Source organism: Apus apus, chromosome 20 (assembly GCF_020740795.1).
Source record: "Apus apus isolate bApuApu2 chromosome 20, bApuApu2.pri.cur, whole genome shotgun sequence".
In the NCBI taxonomy this organism is placed as follows: domain Eukaryota; kingdom Metazoa; phylum Chordata; class Aves; order Apodiformes; family Apodidae; genus Apus; species Apus apus.
In genome coordinates, this window is record NC_067301.1 from 1,957,273 (window position 1) to 1,976,288 (window position 19,016).

General features: G+C 41.4%; 2 protein-coding genes across 6 annotated transcripts in view; one reads left to right on the forward strand and one right to left on the reverse strand.

Moving 5' to 3' along the window:
- Positions 1 to 19,016, forward strand: part of CFAP74 (cilia and flagella associated protein 74) — a 65,674-nt gene that overhangs the window by 20,355 nt on the left and 26,303 nt on the right. The window contains exons 3-13 of the mRNA XM_051637256.1: positions 10,893 to 11,044; positions 11,443 to 11,533; positions 11,673 to 11,819; positions 11,923 to 12,021; positions 13,380 to 13,484; positions 13,658 to 13,831; positions 14,744 to 14,854; positions 16,070 to 16,172; positions 16,876 to 17,033; positions 17,851 to 18,061; positions 18,359 to 18,538. Coding sequence (XP_051493216.1) covers positions 10,921 to 11,044; positions 11,443 to 11,533; positions 11,673 to 11,819; positions 11,923 to 12,021; positions 13,380 to 13,484; positions 13,658 to 13,831; positions 14,744 to 14,854; positions 16,070 to 16,172; positions 16,876 to 17,033; positions 17,851 to 18,061; positions 18,359 to 18,538 — 1,503 coding nt within the window. The 5' untranslated portion in view covers positions 10,893 to 10,920. The remainder of the gene's footprint in view (positions 1 to 10,892; positions 11,045 to 11,442; positions 11,534 to 11,672; positions 11,820 to 11,922; positions 12,022 to 13,379; positions 13,485 to 13,657; positions 13,832 to 14,743; positions 14,855 to 16,069; positions 16,173 to 16,875; positions 17,034 to 17,850; positions 18,062 to 18,358; positions 18,539 to 19,016) is intronic.
- The window catches only part of GABRD (gamma-aminobutyric acid type A receptor subunit delta), an 85,277-nt gene that overhangs the window by 11,231 nt on the left and 55,030 nt on the right, over positions 1 to 19,016 (reverse strand). The window contains exon 1 of one of the 5 annotated variants that reach the window (XM_051637267.1): positions 3,402 to 3,469. The exons of 3 other annotated variants lie outside the window; for them this stretch is intronic. In XM_051637267.1, coding sequence (XP_051493227.1) covers positions 3,402 to 3,469 — 68 coding nt within the window. Of the gene's footprint in view, positions 1 to 1,781; positions 1,858 to 3,401; positions 3,470 to 19,016 lie in introns of those variants that run through there. One more of the 5 variants, XM_051637268.1, reaches the window with a different exon arrangement.

Below are 19,016 nucleotides of genomic sequence, written 5' to 3' on the forward strand. Positions count from 1 at the left end.
TACCAATACCACTCTGGCTGAAAGAGATGGGTTTTCATCCACACCTCTGCACACACCTCATTTCAACAGATGTTCTGGAGACTATATTTGCATCTGTCCATATCTAGAGCTTAAGCATTGTGAGAACTTCAACAGAGCTCAGTAATTAGCAGTAGAAGACAGACTGCTAATGTTGAAACTATGAAAAGAATAGTTAGTTCTCTTGCACACATGACAAAGGGGAAAGGAAATCACCATTGAAGAACCTGGCAAAAGTCTGAAGTGCTTCTTTGCCTAACAAAACTGCCCCTGAAACCAGCCAGGGAAAACAACTCCAAGCAATGAATCTCAAATGACAAAGAAATCTCTCAGAGCTAAGTACTGTCAGTTCCAGAATAAAAAGCACCTGTCCCAGATGTCTTTGCTACTCAAGAAAACTTTTTCTTGGGAAAAAGACAAAGAAGGTCCTGCAAGGTCAGTGAACAATGTGGCCTCTGTCAAAGTCCACTATTATCCAGAGCAGTATGTGTATCCTTCCCATCTACCATTCCTGACTCTATGTGAAGCACCCTGTAAATATGTTTTGTGTTTTGAAATGTAATTGAAAAAAGCATTAGGCTTAATTCATGGCAACCTCTTAAACATAAAAGCCCTTACTTCCTCTCCGAATCTAAGCTAATGGATCACTCTTTTCATATATTCATATGTTAAAGCTGCTCTGTTCCCATGAATAAGAAGTAAGAGGCTGAAGGACACACACACAACAGGACAATTCTGTGAAAATGTATAAAAGTCATTTAACACAGTAGAACCTCCCATATAAAAGCTACATCTCTTTTAAATTAGAGAACTAAAATATTTCAGTAAAGAATGACAAAGTGTGTCCCAAAACTCTATCAATAGTAGGCTTTCCCCACACAAATGAAGAAATATTTCATTAGGTGTGTTTCAGCAGATGATCTCATTCCCTAAGACACATTTATTAGTGCAGGATCCACAGCATATCGAACTGATAAAATTGTGGAAGCTACAATCTTTGTCCCAAAGAGCAGTCAATGATAAATGCAAAATTTCTTGCCAGAAATCACTGCCTCAAGCAGACCAAATAATAGTACTTTTTAAAAATGTTTCCCTATAAAGAGCACTGCATAAGTAGGATGTGGTGACTTAGGCTGAATTTGACTCCCTCACTTCGAGTCAATCAGCACACATGACAGAAAATTGCTTCAAATACAGCTCTCTAAAGCACCCTTAGAGGATATTAAAAAATGCTCTGAGGAAGCAGGCTGCATGTACTCCCCACTTCCCTCTGCCAAACCTTAACGTTATTTTAATAGGCAGTTTTGACTTTGGGAAGTCTCATATCATACCCCTGAGCCCAGAACTCACTGACATATTTTTCCTTTTTTGCACATTTTGTCTTACACCTGTCAACACACAGTCCACAAGCAGAGGATGGCCTCTGGTGTTGGATGGCCTCTGTCACCACAACCACAGATCACAATCCACTTAGAAAACAAAATCAGAGCAATAAAATGTAGCTATTGGCAGTTTTGCCCATTATTATAAAATCACAGTATAAATAAAACACTGCTCTTCATAAAGGCATCTCTTACAAAAAACAATTGTATGTAATATATTACAGAACTCCAAGGAAGAAGATAACATGCTTCTTAGTCCCTTACAAGGGGTATGACTTTATAGGTTGTCTTTGTGTGAGTAATTTTACTGGTGCAACGATAAATATTTGGTTTAGTTCTGTTTAAGTCAACAAAAGTACACATGTAAGCAAGGTTACTTACTTTTTCCAAGCCTGAACAGTGTTCTGTCATAGCCATGCTAAGTCCTGAATCTTCAGAAAACTTGTACTAAACAGAGCAGCTTTTTTTGACATTGAATGCTTAACACTTTGGTATGTTTGGAAAACTACTACAAACTGAGCACTTGGAATTTCACAAGGCAAATTCTGCCTTGTTCTCTGCCATGAGTAGATATATTTCTAACAAACAACTCATCACTATTGTGTAACTGGAGGAAGAATGTCAAGTAACTATGTAATTAATCCAAATACAAAGGAAGTTATCCACCAAATTATAGGTTGCAGATATCCTGGCAGTTGCTGTGCCTACAAAAAGACCTTGAAGACAGGGGCTGAGAAGGCTGAATCTCTCTTAACATTTCCACACCACTTTTCAGCCAAATACTTAATGCTAGCCCCAGTGCAGCTGGGAGGGCATTGAATAGATGGGCAAAATCTCGATGCTTTTAAGTCATAAGCAGTATTTCCTCTGCCTTCACTGTAACACTGGACTGCTTCAGAGCATGAGGGTGTCAGGATCTGACCCTGGATTCAAGGTCATAGGATAAATCATCTGTCAGTCCTGAATAAGCAGTTGACTTGACACTTCTAATGCAAGATCCTTTTCCTTCCCAGGGAAAAAAATCTCACTAATTAATTCCAAGAGCTATAACAGCAATGCTATGTCTTACTACAATTATCACGTTGCCTCTTATACTCCTCTGAAGCTATTAATAATATCTATAAAGTAGAAGTAGGAAGCCCCCTTTAATAGCACAGCCATCCCTGCTCTGGATGATGTAGGCATGTTTTTACATGCAGCAAGTTCTTTTTTACTCCCCCTTCTATTTTCATTGCATAATCATGGCAAGCTTTCTCCACAGACAGCCTCCAGATCTGCAAGAATATATAGAGACCATAGCTGGTTGCCTAGCTAACACCTTCAGAATCAATGTGACAGAGAATTGCAAACATGTGTCTTTAGAATTTACTATTTTTAAAATGCTCGATGTTCCTCAAATGTTCTTTTTCTAAGATCTCTGCCGGTCTCTTCCTCTTGTCTCAAGTTCAGGAGACTTAATGAACCCATTAGAAAGGAATGTCTGTATTTTGGGGGTTTTAATTGTGCCTGTGGAGGTCTTAGGCAAAGATGTTCTGTTAGTACCCACGGGTTGTGCTGGGTTTATGGAAGAGTTCCCTGCCAAGCAGGCCCCTGTGGAGCTGGTGAAGGGGACGAGGCTGCCTGGGACGTGCGGGGCCACCACAAAAAGTGAGTGCTCCCAGTTTAGAGCAAGAGCCCTCCAGCAAAAGCTTCCACAGGCATCCCAGTAAAAACACATCCCTAGATAAACCCCGGGAGCTGCTGCTCAATTGACAGACCTGCACCCATCCTCGGTGAGGGGGAAAAAAATGTAAAGATGGGGCACATCAAGAAAACTCTTCAGCCAAGACCCCTTTTCTGCTGAACGCTCCCTCGAGCAGCTGGAGCCCTCGAGTGGAGAGCATCCCTGGGCAGGAGTGGGAGCAGGATCAGGGACAGGGGAACAGCCACAGCCAGGGCTGGTGTTTCCAGCCACACCAGCAGGGAGGCCGGCTAAGAACCAACGATAAGGCGTTTTCTTACCTGATACACCTGTGCTGCTGGGTGCACAGTAGAACCAAGGCAGGAAAAACCCAGGTGAGAAATTCCATTTTACTCCCATTTATTAGACGGTAGCAAACAAAACCCAGGCTCCCTGGCTCTCTTGGCAGCTCCAAAGCTCCAGTAGCGTTGCCATCCTTACTTGCTGTGACAAGTTGAGGCTCGGTTTAAAGCAAGGTATTGTTGCTCAGCAGCAGCAGCCCCCACAATCTCGACAGTGCCCGGGAGCCCCGTCGGTAGCCGGGAACGCGGAGCGGGTGGCCGGGCAGGTCTCTGCCGCTCACCCCCTGCCGGCTCCGCTGCCCGGCTCTGGCACCAGCTCCTCGGCTGCTTTCAGAACCGCCTGACTCTTCCTCCGGCCGGTCTTCCCGGGTGCGAGGCTGGTTACCGAAAATAACCTCCGAAATGATAAGATTGATCCCACCGAGCGCGGGGGGAGCAAACGAGAAGTGCTCCGGGGATGTTAGGCATGTCCTGAGCGAGATGCAGCCCGAGCGAAGGGCACAGGCGGTGCAGCCCTGGGCGCGGGCTGTCCGGAGAGAGCGGAGCGAGGAGCAGGTCTGCCCGGCACGGGAAAGGGTGGGAAAGGGCTAAAGAGGCAGGAGCTGGAGTGTGCCGGGAGCTGCCCCCGCCCCTCCGCAAATCCCGCTGCACGGCTCCGGGGCCACCGCAGCTGCAGCCCGGCTTCCAGCAGCTTTTCAAGGAGAGAGGGAATATAAATAGAGGGGGGAGCTCTGGTGGGGGGAAGCTGCCACCTCCTCGCTTGCTGAAAGCTGTCCCGGGCGGGCGGTACAAAAGCGACAGAGGCAGAGCCAAGGTGTTACAAACTTCTGCCTCCTCGCTCGGGTTCCTGAGGGGCATCTCTCAAGAGAACCACTTCAGGTTACTTCAGCGAGCCCGGAGCTGTGAAACCGCCTTTGTAAGACTCCATCCCGCAGCTGCTGACATCGTTACGTGCACATTTCCATCTTTTGTGCCTTGCAAGCCCCCGGCACCTCAGCCTGCTCTGAGGAAGGGGCTCAGCGCAGGAGGGGGAGCGGGGAGCCCAGCCACGAGCCTCTGAGGGACTTTGCTTTCAGCTCTGCTTGCAGGTCAAACTCGATTTTCTCCTCCATATTCACGCTTTACTTCTCTCCTCATCCGCCTCCCCTGCTTTTTTTTTTATGCTGTTCAATCTAGAATGACAATTTTAAAACCAACCCACAAAGGAAACACTGTGAAGGAGACATTTTAAAGAAATTGTATCTCAAAGCAAAAGTGAATGTGCAGGTACCTTAGTCAAATGAAAGGATGCACCTGGGGTAAAGTGTTGGATTTATCTTTTTTTCTGTGCTTAATTCTATATTATTATTTAATGGCAATATTTCAAATGGCAACTGAGGGGTGGTGGGTGAGGGGAGTAACAGCCCCATGGGATCCAGGAGGAGAACAACTGCACAGAGCATCTGCAGATTGGGTACAAATGTACATGATACCTACACAGACTGACATACACACACATACAAGATCATATGTCATAAACGTGTAAGAATGATGTGGTTTGTTTTCTTTCTGATCTGTTCCTTCCTCTGCAAATTTCAATGGTCATGCCTGCAGCTAATGCACACTAAGGAGGAAAAGACCTAAATCTAAACTCAAGTAGTTGGATTGTTGCATGAAAACTGTTTTTTTGGAGGAGGGAAACCAAAGAATTTTAGATGGAATTTTCAGGATGACGTACAGAATGATTTTGTCTCACTGTATAAAAGAACAGTTTTACACCTTTCAGGGTATTTTCAGTTGCTATTTTTTCATGTTTTTCCCACTCTTGAGGACTGTTCCAATGAGCTATGTTCCTACTCTGATAATTCCTTGGTATTGTTTTTCTCTGGCTTGACAGCTGTCATCTAATTTACCAGTAAAAAAAGAACAGGTTTTCTATGTCTTCAGCATCTGTGACAAGCAGAAATCAGCCAAAGCCACTTATACACTTAGAGTGTGTGTTTGTGTATTTTATAAGTATATAAGGAGAAATGTGTGAGTGATTTGTATGTTGGTCCCACCCCTTACATTCTGTGTTTAAGTCCATCATGGCAACAACACCCTACAGGGATAGATTTGTTACAAATTTGATCATTAAAACAAGTAAAAATACAACGGCAACCTACTAAAAGAATAATTCCCAAAGAATTCTATTTCCACAACAACTGCCCTTTCAGCTCTCACTTTGATCCTATGAAAAAGTTATTTGCTTTGCTGGCTTTAACAAAATCTCATGTTGTTTTCACAGGACTGATTTAGCAACCATTTTGTGTCTGTTCTTCAGAAAAAAGAGATGTTCTAAGATCCATTTCCACAAAATCCTAAAATAAATGTGTGGCTTCTCTCAAATAAATAAATTACATTTTATGCATATGGGCCTTAATTATAGCCTCTATCTTATATGGAAGAAGGACAAATACTAGGTCATTCAGCCTTGCCTGTAGTGGATTCTCCATACAAATACATATTTAAGCAAACAGGCTGTTTCATATATGTACACCCCCACTCAAAATGAAAAATTGCTATTAGCCAAAGGGAAGAGAGGGGATAAAATAATAATGATCTACAATATGTTTAATTTCCTACAATTCTAGCAGAATATCCCAGACTCTTTACAGTCAATGACAGATTAAAATTGCTCAAGAGATAGATTAAAAAAACAATTAAAATTGCTATTAAAACATCAAAACAAAATAAATAAGCTCCCCAAATCTTTCTCATCCAATCCTCTTAAAACAATTAAAGCCTTCCTTTAGCTACTGGCTTGGAACTGTCAAATATTCTCAAAAAAATTGCCCATGATACTACATTTTTCTTAAGCCTTTTTGTTACCCTACTAAATGACTACCTCTCCTCAATCCCTCTGGCTGCAGGCACCAGCTTGTATGAAAAGAGCCACCCCATGGTCTGACCTTGTGTGGAGCTTGGATAGATCATCAGAGACCTCATGGGATCCAGCCAAGATCCCCCATGACCAGGCTGTTATTTACATTTATTTTACAGTTGCACTGCATTACCTGATGGCTCAATAGATCATATTCCAAGCAGGACAGGTGGTTTTACTGCCAGCAAAGTAAGGATGTCATATTGTCACATGTAATTTTTAGAGGCAAAAAATGTACCACATGGATAATTAGTTTCGCTCTCCCACGATTCCACATAAGCAGCTCGTGAAAGACTGTTGTGGCAACGTTGCCAAATGTCTCTGGATATATAAATTACACACATATGGCTATTTTTATAAATGAGATTTGGGAATATCAGCAGCAATCGCATGCTGGGATTTCAGAGGTTGTACTGTGCTTGCACTGTATGAATGTCCCATGGCCCCAGTACAAAGGTGTCTGCATTTAAAAAATATCACTATGATCAAAACATGAATTTTTTGCTTTCACCTAAAGTGCTGAATGAGGAAACTAGTTTTCATCTAATTCCAAATGTTCCATAGAACACCCAGTTTTTCCCGCAGTCTGCACAGATTTTTTTAATAAACACAAAGGGCAGTGTGACCAGACACTCTGTCCTCTTTTTCTCTTTCCAGTTTTGGGATTAGATTCTCCACTTTATCCCTGGGCCAGGGCTAGTTCCAGGACTGGAGGTGATGCCATATCTGGTCATTCCTCTGTGGAGTGCTCTGGTAGCAAATGCCCCCTCATTCTTTCTCACTACAACTGTAGGGATGACTCATTGGTAAGATACTTATCAATATTTGGCCATTATTTGCAGTCAAATGTTGATTCATATCATAGAATAGGGGCAGAGAAGTTGTTTTATGTAATCTGATATGAACCACACTGCAAAAATTAAGATTCCATTATTGGCATGTCTTCCTGCCTAAAAGCTAGAAAGCTCCATATATGAGCTGCTGTCACCTTGGAAACGTTCAGAAAAGAAATGCCAACTGCCTGGAGAAGCACAGTATGTAACCATATAGCAAAGTGAACTGTCCGGTTCTGCTAAGGTTCAAATTGGTCATGAGGTGCTGCTAAAGTAGCCTCTAAATTTAATTTCACAGTGAGAAAACAGCAGGATTTTAGTTTATAGATTCACACTCTGCTACCCAGTTTCTCAGGGATGTACCACTGGTGGTCAGAACCTACAAAACCTAGAAAAGTAGCATCAACCAATGCCTTTTTTGTAAATCTGGAGCTTAAAGCTGGAATAGATTCACTGACTCTAAGTTGATAGATGTAAATTGTGGATTGGCAGATAATAACTTCTCTGGGGAGCCATAATTTAGCACCGTCAGAGGAACTGCAGATATCTTCTCTCTGGGAGATACAGTGGGAGATACAAATCCAGATTGCCTTTCCCTAGTGACCAGTGGTTCACCTGACACAAAATCCTGGCCAGGGGCCAGGCAGTGGTGCAGCCAGGTGTACCAGGCACTGTGCACTCTGCAATGAGTGGTGCTGATGGGCAGGGGGCTGTTGTAAAACTAGGAACACAGTATCTGTTATTTCTGCATTAAGTTGGGTTAGCAGTTTGAACTTTGTTCCAGTCCTGAGTAAATCCTACGCCAGCTTTTCCTACAAATGACAATTCAGTTTCTAATCAACTCCAAATGCTGTGTCTCTGGCTGCAGCAGTGGTTACAACCCACCACAGTTTACAGCAAAGCTGCAAATCAACTATTCTTCTTGACTTAGGTTTTTAGGACCCTTAGAGGTTAACCACATATTTATTAACTGTAGTTCTAGACAATAAACCTTTTTTTCTTTGTTGTTGTTATGAAAATCATCCAGACAGTTCTAAACTCTTACTGAATAATTATCCTGAATAAAAATATCACAAGATACTGAAAATGAGTGATAATACCAGATGTTCTTACAAGTCTGTCATTGGAGGACAGAAATGTGCTTGGATCTCTTACATTCAGACTACAGGAGTGGGAGAACTGGTGGGTTTAGAGTTAACCAGAGTTTCATCTATTCTAGATCTGCAGAGAGAGCTATACAGTTAATCACTGCATATTTTTAGCCTACATCTTGTAGCTTTAATCCTGCAAATGTCTGTATGTAATATGAATAGATGGCATAAAATCAAGATTCCACAGTCTACAGAGCTAAGAATGTCCATATATTTCTGAAGAATGAGGACCTAGAGCATAAGTGTAAGGCAATTAATTGGTCCCTGTGAGTAATATATACTCTATACTGTGGGTAGCAGTGGAAATAAATACTTAGATTAGCAGCATGTTCATGGTATCAAAAACACAGACCTTCTTATAGCAGCTAAAAAAAAATACAAAAATATTGCTTATAACTGAGGAACATTTTCAATTAAAGAAACCTGAGAATTCCTTCCATCTCTGTGTACAGATGAGTGTCTATTTTGGTATAGAGCTCTGCTTACAGAATGATGTCTCAATATTTTAATAACTGAGTCACTTTGAGTCTTTGAATAGCTTAATTTCTCTGGCATGTCATTTAGGCCTAGTGCCAAGAATAAGGGCACAAGAACCTGCTTTTCTGTGCATCGAATGGCACTGTCCCTTAACTTTGTCAAGGTAATACAGGGAATGGAATAGAAAGGAAACCCAGTTAATTACCCATTAAGAGCTATAGTCTGGTAACTGAAGGCATGGAAGCAAACAGCAGGTTCAGAAGATTCCTCTGAAGAGCAGAGCATTCCAACTGAGACACATTTTATGAATAAAGACTTTTAGCTTTACTACATAAATTCCTGAAATATCATCTAAATACTTTTTCATGTAGTGAGTTTGTGCACCCTTGAAACGATTGTTGAAGTGTTACAGGAAACCTCCAAAGCTGCAGTGGCTGCTGCTGCTGGAGGAAGCACTCCCAGTCTGCCATTCAAAATGGGCAGCAGGATCAGTACACATGATTTTTGCTGTAACAACCTTTACTTAGTAACTAATGGTAACATCCTATTGTCACAACAAGACGGGCTTATTTCCGAAAAGACATTTGAGGCAGCTTCACTTTGGATTGAAAATTGGAAATCTTCAGTTTCCTGAACCTCATCCAACCTCAAATCTAGACAACTGCATTGCAGAAAGCCACGTGAATTCAATACAGAGAGTTTTTTTCAATCCTAACGCCACCATCTCGCTTAAAACATGTGTGTGGAATAAGGAACAGGCTCAAATTTTGCTGAATATTTCTCAGATTTCAGCAACCTGGAATCCCCTGATCTGGATGCCCAAGGACAGGTGCCACAAGTACTCTCACCTGTGCCACTATTCACACGTATAGCATGGAAGAGTTAAAGCCACCACGTTTGTTGTTGTTTTTTTTTTAAGTATCACTCATTTTACATATTGGAGAACCTGCCAAAATCTCACCAAAAAAAAAAAACCAACCCAAAACGCATCAACCAAACCCCCGGAAAGATGCGCCTAAAACTAAAATAACCGTCCAGCAGGAAGAAATAAAAAGTAAAAACAAACAAGCAAACCCCCCTAAACCGACCCAAAACTGATGAAACCCCTCAGCTGGCTCAAATCTTGAAGAATTCCCCTCAGTTTGTCGCTCTGTGGAACTGAAAGGCGGGAACCGGGTCGGAACGAACCACTGCGGGCCCCGCCGCTCCTGGTGGTTTGCCCCGTTGCCTCTGACAACCACAGCACAAGCGGCTGTTCCCACAGAAAATAACTTCCCCGACCCCGCCTCTCCTCAGCTTTTTGGGCTGATTTAACCCTGCTCTGAGGTTTGCGTTGTGCTTCTCGGCCCCGCGGCGGGTTGGTTAGGCAGGGTTTGGGCTGCGGGTTGGTTGGTTGCGTCGCTTCTCAGGGGCTGGCGATGTTCTTAAACGGAGGGGAGGGGTTGTGTTTTGGTTTTGAGGTGGTGGGTAGGATTGTAAAGGGCTGTTTTGTGCTTCACGTTCCGTGGGGTGTTCTCTCTGCTTCCTAATTACAGAAAATAGCTACTCTTAGTTTATGGTTTGGGGTTCTGCAGGAGGATTTACATCAATGTGCTCAAAGCTGAGCTACCAACTTCATTAATCACGTGTACAAATCTCTGTCTCTTGATGAAATGCTCAGCCGTTTGGAAATAACATTCTGTTGGACTTACAGAATTTACTGAATTTTTAAGAAATTGTAGCAACGTTTGAGAACAATGTGCTTAACATGGGGGAAATGCATAAGACACAAGAGCAAGTAGTTTTGAGTTGTTGCCTAATCATTCTGGGTAAAGTGGTTGCCTAAGTGGATAAAATACATTTAGGAGGTTTGTTTTATTATTGAATGAATTGTTATTTAAAATAACCTAGAAACTGGCAGTGACCTTTTTTTCTTTATGAGATTTATTAAGGCTGATACTCAAGATGTGTGACTAGTACAAAGTTGTGTGATTGTATCAAGTTACTTCATATGCATTAAGTATATGCTGAATCTTACTAATTCATGCCAAGATATAGTTACCACTATTGCAAGTTCTTGGAGAATATATGTATATATATATAAACCATGTGCTCTTCTCCTTCTTAGCCTGGTTGTTTTCAAAGAACTATCTAGTATGGAAGATAATGAGATCAGCCATAGGGATGAAGAAGAACAAAAATCTCTTCTGCCATTTATGGAAAAAGAAGAAAAAGGAGACAAAGCTGATGAGTTTTCTAATGTGGAAGAATACTGGGAAGGTGAAAATTATTAATTGTTTTGATAATTTACAAAAAGCTAACATTGATGTGTCTTCTAATGTAGTGGATGGGAACAGTCCAGCTCTAGGGTAGGATATTCCACGTAAATGCAGTGATTCCAGTAGGTGTTCTCTAGCATCACACTGCACAGCTTCAAATCTAACCCATTGTTACTGTAGCAGTAAATTCTCTGCTCTTTACCTCTGTTAGCCCTTTTGATTCAGTTATTGATGGTAAAAGTCAAATGTTTGGCTGTATAATTCAGTTGCTCATACATATACGCTGCAGTAATGGTATGAAATGTCACTTCTGGTTCTCCCCTTTTTGACAACAAGTATACAGACCTTTGCGTTTCACAGTTCAAACTGTTATTAAACTTTTGTTTTACTATCTGTTAGCGTACAAGCCTGAAGAAGAGTTGGCTGGTGGTGGCAAGAGGGAAAACGAGGACAGTTCTGAAGGAGCTGGAGACAAATCTGATTCTAGCATGTAAATAACTTGTTTTGTTACCAGTTTTAACAGTAAGTTTGTTGTCTTTTCAAGAGAAGGTTTGGTTAATTGAACAAACTTCACGTAATCCTTCAATTTCTCATTGTTTTCATTGTTAACTGTGTGTTTCATTTCCAAGGGAAAGCTTGGGACACAATTTGGATGACATTAAAAACATGCAGGCTATGAAGTACACAGACAGACTTCGCGTATTAGCCTTACAGAGGAACATAAAAGAGCTCAATGACATAGCTAAAGAAAAGGAACTTGAGGCCCAAAAAGCCAGGTTAGTGTTTAAGGGAACATGCTTGCCTGCCCCCAAACAAAAGAGTTCCATGGGAAGGAGTAAAGAACCTACCAAATGTGAATAATCTGCTTGTGTGTTGCAGAGACCAGCAGAGGAGCTGTCAGCTGCGGATCAGGACGCTCACAAAGCAGCTGGAGTGTGTAGACATTGAAGTGAAGACAGAGGAGGAGGCTGGCAATGTGTAGGTAGAGAGTGTGTCTGGTTACCAAAGACTGCAGGCATCCACTGGGTTTATCTGTGCAATTAATGAGAGGAACTTGCCTGTTTTCATCTCTTCATGTTGTTGAACAGTTGAATTGTCAAGTGCATGTATTAAAGATGTTAACAGATCACTGATGAAGCCCCTGCCCTTCCCAGGGTGAGGTGTGACTGGGGTGGCTTGCAAGGCTGTTCTGGCACAAGAGCATTGCACTTGTGGGCAGTGAGCAGAGCAGTGTCTTCACTGCCCTGGTGATGAGCACAGCTGTTGTGGTGCCTTTTTGGCTGACATATTTTCAGCAAGAATTCCTCCTTTTGGAATACAGAATAATGGTGCCTTGGCTTGGGGATCGCTGGTCTCTGTGTTTCCTGGGCTAGAGGTAAAATTCTGTTAGGTAAATTGGTATAGAAAGAGGTGGACACTTAGGAATGGATGGGAAAGAGGCGTATGTTTTAAAATATAACAACTGATTATTAAATCAGCCTTAATTATGTTTGTTGGAGTTACCAACCAAGCCCACTGTGCTATGGCAGCTTCAGGTATTATGGTTTTGCTTCTGGTAACTATTAACAATCAGGACTTTATATATATTCCTTTCCCCCTACCGGTTTGTTTTACTTTCTGAAATGCATGAATCCCTTTCAAGAGTAGTCCTGCATCCAGGAGCTGTTCTGAAGCACTTGTGCTATAAAGTGGGAGGCAATTTACTGTGCTCTTCACATTTGGTTTAAATAGAAAGGAGTGGGTGGCTTGTGTACCAGGAACCAGTGCATTGTGAACAAACTGGAGCTGCATTGTATGCCCTGTGTTAATCTTCAAATTAGTATATTGATGATTGATAGAATGATAAAGGTAGGTTAACTGCCAGAATGGAACAGATGCTTAAACAAAAAAGGTCTGTAGCACACTGTCTATTGGTTTTCCTGGGTGAAGAAGACCAAGGAAAATAAAAACTCTGTGGTAACACTGCCACTGGAGGCAAAGTACATGGAACATTGTAAAGCCATTTTAAAAGCCAAATCCATCTAGGTCCACCTAAGCTAATTTTCATTAATAATACTACTCTTCTCAGCTTGATAAATGAGAGTAGTCAAGTTTAGCTGCTGGTCAGTGCTTTTCAAGTAACTGCTTCTCTGTACATTTCAACCAATGTGTGATAGTTTAAATGGCCACTTTGAAGGCTAGGTAAGAGACTGCATAAATTAGTAGAATTCTAAACCATAAATTGCAGGCTTAAAGCTATTATTTTTTGTTGTTCTTGCTGATCTTGGTGGGATTTTTTTTTTTTCATCTTTATTGGTTCCAATTTCTTTCTGACTGTCTCTTTTTACTGTTCCCAGCGCAGCCGTGTCCCGCCTTCGGGCAATGCGCAGACGGCTGCAGGCTGAGCTGGAGAGAGAGAAGGATTTTGAGTTGAAAATTGCTTTGACACTAAAAGAAAACACGTAAGTGGAGGAATGAGGAAACTGTGATGGGAGTCAGTCTTTATTATGGTTTTCATTTGCTGTTCAGTGGTCTCAAAAGTTAATCACTCCAGCACAGAGCCTTACCTACTTAATACCCTTAAGTGCAGGAATGTCAGTATTTCAGTGAAAACAGTTCATACTTTGTTTTAAAGGCTTGAGATATGGCACATAGAAACTGAGCAGGGAAAGTGTGAAATCCTCCATGAACAAATGAAAAAAGATGAGGAGGAGCTAGAGATGCAATACCAAGAACGAGCCAAGGTGAGGATTTGGAATGAGAAAACAGCAGCACTGCAAGCGGAGAAGAAACAGCGGTCTAGAGCAAAGTAAGCACCTATAAATCAGTCTCTGCTTCCTTTCTCCACTTAATTTTTAGCCAATTCACTATTTTGGATGTTGAGAATCACAGAATTCTAGAACTATTCAGGTTGGAAAAGCCCCTTGGGATCACCAAGTCCAACCATCATCCCTACTCTAAAACCCTAAACCATACCCACCAACACCACATCCAAATGACCCTTAAACACATCCAGGGATGGTGACTCCACCACCGCCCTGGGCAGCCTGTTCCAGTGTCTGACCACTCTTTCTGTGAAAAAAAATTTCCTAATGTCCAGTCTAAACTTGCCCTGTTGCAGCTTGAAGCCCTTCCCTTTTGTTCTGTCACTAATTACCTGTGAAAAGAGACCAGCACCAACCTCTCTACAATGACCTTTCAGGTAGTTGTAGGGACTGATGAGCTCTCCCCTCAGCCTCCTCATTCTCAAACTAAATGTTCCCAGCTCCTCCAAGCATTCTTCATCAGATTGATTCTCTAGGCCCTTCACCAGCTTCATTGCCCTAAGAAGATTAGCTAATTCAAATACCAGTGCTCTTGTGTTTCTTAGCTAGGTGTTGTTTCGGGCAAAGATTTCTGATCTATGAAAATAAGCTTGCTAAAGACAAAACCTGTGGGTGCTTTTTGTCTAAGGAAATGAAGTTTACTAGATCAGACTAAATGCATCTGTCTGGGATCAAGTTCTTCAAGAGTTCTTGGACAGAAAGAGGGCACCAGTTTACCAATTTCTCTATAGGTTTCGTGAAAACAAGAGACTGTACAGGGAGGGGGTGGGTAGAAAGTCTAGTGTCCTCATTTCAGCACATTAATAAGCTCCCCAGCCCCACCCTTAGTTGTCATTGTGGTGGCATCAGTGTTTCCTTGGGCCTGCTGCAGCTGTTGGTTTCCCTGTGTTTTGTAGAAAAGAAGAGGAGGCCCAGAAAGAATATGAAAAAAGGCTTAAAAAAATACATGAAGATGCCAAAAGGAACCATGAAAAAGCAGTCTGCTTCCTGAGAAAAAGCATGGCAAGGTTGTTGTTCACTCTTTTCTGTCCTTGTACATTCTTTGCTGTACAATAGTTTATCCTTTAGGCTTTGACAAGTAATCATTTTTCTGCTAGGTATGTCTTCTGTTACACTTGGGAATCGCTACAGTAGCAGTGCTGTGAAGGAATCAAATCTTACATGGCACCCAAGGACTTGGAAAGAAAAAAAAATCCACTTACTGCCCTAGCATGGTCTTCAGAGTCCCTGTAGCTGAGGGGACTGTCTTTTTGCAGACTTGCAGAGGGCTCTGGCTACTTATAGGCATGAATAATGATTTGAAACATTTTATATGTGTGTGTCATTAGCTGCAGTACTTTGAAGGAATCTAACTAAATTCCAGGTTTGAAACATGCACTCTGGGGTGTGGTAAAAAAGCTCTAGTGCAGTCTGGTCGCCCTGGTTGAAAGGCCATTCCTTTGTGCTCCTGTTCTGCTTAATGGTAAATTAAGTAGTTTTGTGTTTATATAGAATCACAAAATCATCAAGATTGGAAATGACCTTCAAGATCATCAAGTCCAACTGTGGTGATTTATCTTCCTACTAAAGAAAGTGTGAACATATATTACTTACTTTTATTTGCATGCTAGGGATTAGTTGGAAAAATTATTGATATTATTGCACTGTTTCTGTGTTGGTTTAGTTTTTAGATGGCATGTGCAAACTTAATTAAGGAAAACAGACAGTTAGATGGTTGTTTTTTTCCCTGAGTACTGTATCAAATACTGTATCTTACTAACTTTTTTCTAGCTTACCATTATATTAGCTGGAATACTCTCAGACTTAGTTCATGCCCACATTTTAGAGCTTGTAGGGTTTATTTTTTAGTGTGGGTACAAGGGGCTTATAAAAAGCTCACAACACCATTGTTTAAATCTTGGTTATATGAGCGGCACCTGCATTCTTACTTTATTTTAGCAACTTAGACATATGTCATAATGTGGAACACATTCCTCATATTCCAAATAAAAAAAAATTTGTTGAGCAAACCAGTTGAAAGCCTGTTGGCATTTGGAACCTGAGCAGTGCTGTATATACAGGAGTCTTCCAACTGTTCCACGTTACCCACACCCAGTATCACAGTGAACACACAGCCTTGCAGGAAGAGTGCTGACATTGACAATTGCCACTTGTCAGGTTAAACATTCTAATACTAAAAGCTTCCCATGATATCAGCCTGAAAGATTTTACTTTGCTTACAGAGTTCATGAAAAAAATGCAAAGGAAGAAGCAAAAACTCGGGAGCATATGGAGAGAAGGATCCAAGCTGTGCTTTCCCTGAAAAACAGCATCACTTCCAACAGGGTACTGCTGGGGTGGGGATGGAGACCTTGGCTGTTAGACTGCTCGGGGTTTCATGAAATCAGTTCAGTTGGCTTTGCAGAATTGTCTGATCCTGTCAGATCACCAACCCAATCTTTTGAAACTAGGGAGAGTTCAGCAGCAGGACTCAGGGTGTTAGATTTGTATGGGCAGAGTTTGACACCTCTACTTGTGGAATTCATTCTGTCAACAGCCACGTTGTCCTGTACGTTCTCTCTTGAAAAATGGGTACATGTTAATAAGTGATCTGAAAGCTCAGCCAGAACTATTTGCAGTTCTTTGGATCCCAATGCAGAAATTATTAATATGGAGGAAACAAATGGAAGAAAACCAGTTACTTTAAGAATTTATTTAAATTCTTAACTTCTGAGCTATGCTACTTTGCTGTTCTACTTATTCTCTGTAGAATCTGATCTTAATTCTGATTTGATTAGAACTGTACCTTTTTCCATTGCTTCAGTGAGCAGCATTTCAAGGGCAGGCTGGAAGGGTAAAGAAGTAGCCCTGGCCTAGTTAGAGCTTTCTGTATCTCAGCATGCCATGACTACTGTGTATGTTAAAAACAGCAAGTTTGGAGAAATCTACCACACATTTATCCTTAGATAAGGGGATCAACACTAGATTCTCTGTTTTATGTTATTGAATGTGTGAATCAAACATATAACTGGTTTGTATGGCTTCACAGGAAAAACTCCAGGCTTTCCAGGCTTCAAACAAAGCAATGGCCTTGGAGGCAAAGAAGCAGGAGATGAAAAGGAGGGAAGAAATCCTGGCAGAGGGAGGCAATGTTGCCAAGGAAATTATTCTCCGTGAACGACTGCTAGAGCATGAAAAAGAGAAACAGTAAGTGTCCATATCTCTATCAGACTCTCTGCTGCTTACTGATGTTCATGCAGGATATTGGAGCACTTCATCTGATTCTGAAAACATCTCTTGAGGCTGGCTCCAGGCAGTGAACTCATTCCTTTCCTCTGTGTGAGGGACTTAATGGCTTGAACTTCTAGTTTAGGTATTATTTAGAGAACCAAAGTTAGGAGCCCAAGTTCTATGGAGAGTGCAAAGAAGACAAAACTACTCTACAAGGACAATTCAGTGAACCTAAACTGGAAGCCTTCAGTAATTGTACTTCTATATTAAAAGCCATTGTTAGTGTGGGTAGTGTTTGTTGCAGAAAATTGTGTATTAAACTGCTGCTATTAAAACTGAGATTAAATTTTCTACTGTCACTTCTGTCACAGTACCCAGTGTGTCATGGAATTTGTACTTGTACATAGCTTTGAATTCGTATCTCCCAAGTTGAGAACTTTTGTCCTTGCTTATAACCATTCTCCCTTTATTAAATCCACTAGATTTCAGGTAGGCAGTTTTCTTTAAATAGCTAACTGGGTTAGGAAAATTATTTCAAACCTTTGCTTGCAGTAGCAATGACTGGTGTGCTCTGTCAACTCCTCAACTTCTAAAACAGTAGATTGAGTATATTTAGTCTGCAAAAATGTATAAATAACCTGTGAATCACCTGGTGTCCTGACACAAATTACCACTTCACCCAATTTGAAGATCTGCTATTTAGCTTAAAGGCTCAAAACAAAGTGGACCGTAGTTAATATTAATAGTAAACAACCCTGATAGGCGTTGTATTTCTTGCAACTTTGGATTACAGAGCTTCTAGAGAACAGCAAAAATCAAGAAAAATTGAGATTGTATCTCGAATTTTGCAAGAAAAAGCTTCTATTCGAAAGCAGAAAAAAAGTCAATCCTGTGCTAAGGAAGTGGAGGGTGGAGGCAAACGGGAGCGTTCTGTCCTGTGGAGAATGAGAACGTGGCAATACCTTGAGAAGATCTGCTCACCTCCAGCTGGAGCAGCATCACAGGTAAACAGAGGCCTAAGAATTCACTGTCTTTGGATTTACTTTTTGTCAAAGGAGAAGGGCACTGAATTCCTGAGGACTAGTTTCTGGCCTCCTGTACATACAGTTAATATCATATAGATGCTTTTAACATCAGATTTTGTCTGTGTTCAGTGTCTTAAGAAGTAATCAACCTACATTGTCATCTTTGGCCTATGAGCTCTATAGACCTGTATGTTTGTATTAAAAGATCTCCTCAGAAACTGTCAGCTGTAAGTAACTGTCCTCTAGTCATTTTTAACTATATCTTCAAAAACTTAGGTTCTTCCACAAAAGTCTTGGCGCTGCCCATCAGCTTGTTCCTCAGCTGCAGGAGAGAGTTCTGACCCAATAGCCCACTACGTGCTCCGTGACAGGGGTGAAGATGAGAAAGAGAGGGACAAGGTCCTGGTAGAACCAGAGTTCCCGGGACTTTGGAGTCAGGAATTTGACTTGCAAAAGGTAAACGTTGTGATATCTCCTGTCAGAAACAGAAAAAATAATGCAGATGAGATCCTTTTGTAATGGACTCATTGCAAAGCTTTAGCCTTTGCAAAATGTTGATAGTATCCATAGAAGTGTCTTAATGCATTAGAAAGTTTCATTTGCCTTTCTAGTAGTTGTAGATGAAGTCCTGGACTTTATCACTCCCGAATTCAAGGTCAACAGAATGAATTTCATTGCTGGCTTCACAAAGTCATCTCCCAGTTGGAGAGTTTGGTCTCATTCCAAAAGACTGGGAAAGGGATAACATAACTCAGTATTTTCAAATGTGAAAGTAACGACTTCACATGTGAAGTAATGACATTGGCAAGTGTTGTTTTAGGAACCTTGCTTAAAAACAATCATTATCTGTTTTGCAGTTAAAATGGGGAGTTTATTTCGTAGCTGTAGAGATGCAGATGTGAGAATATCATCAGAGTAGATGCTGTTTCATGCT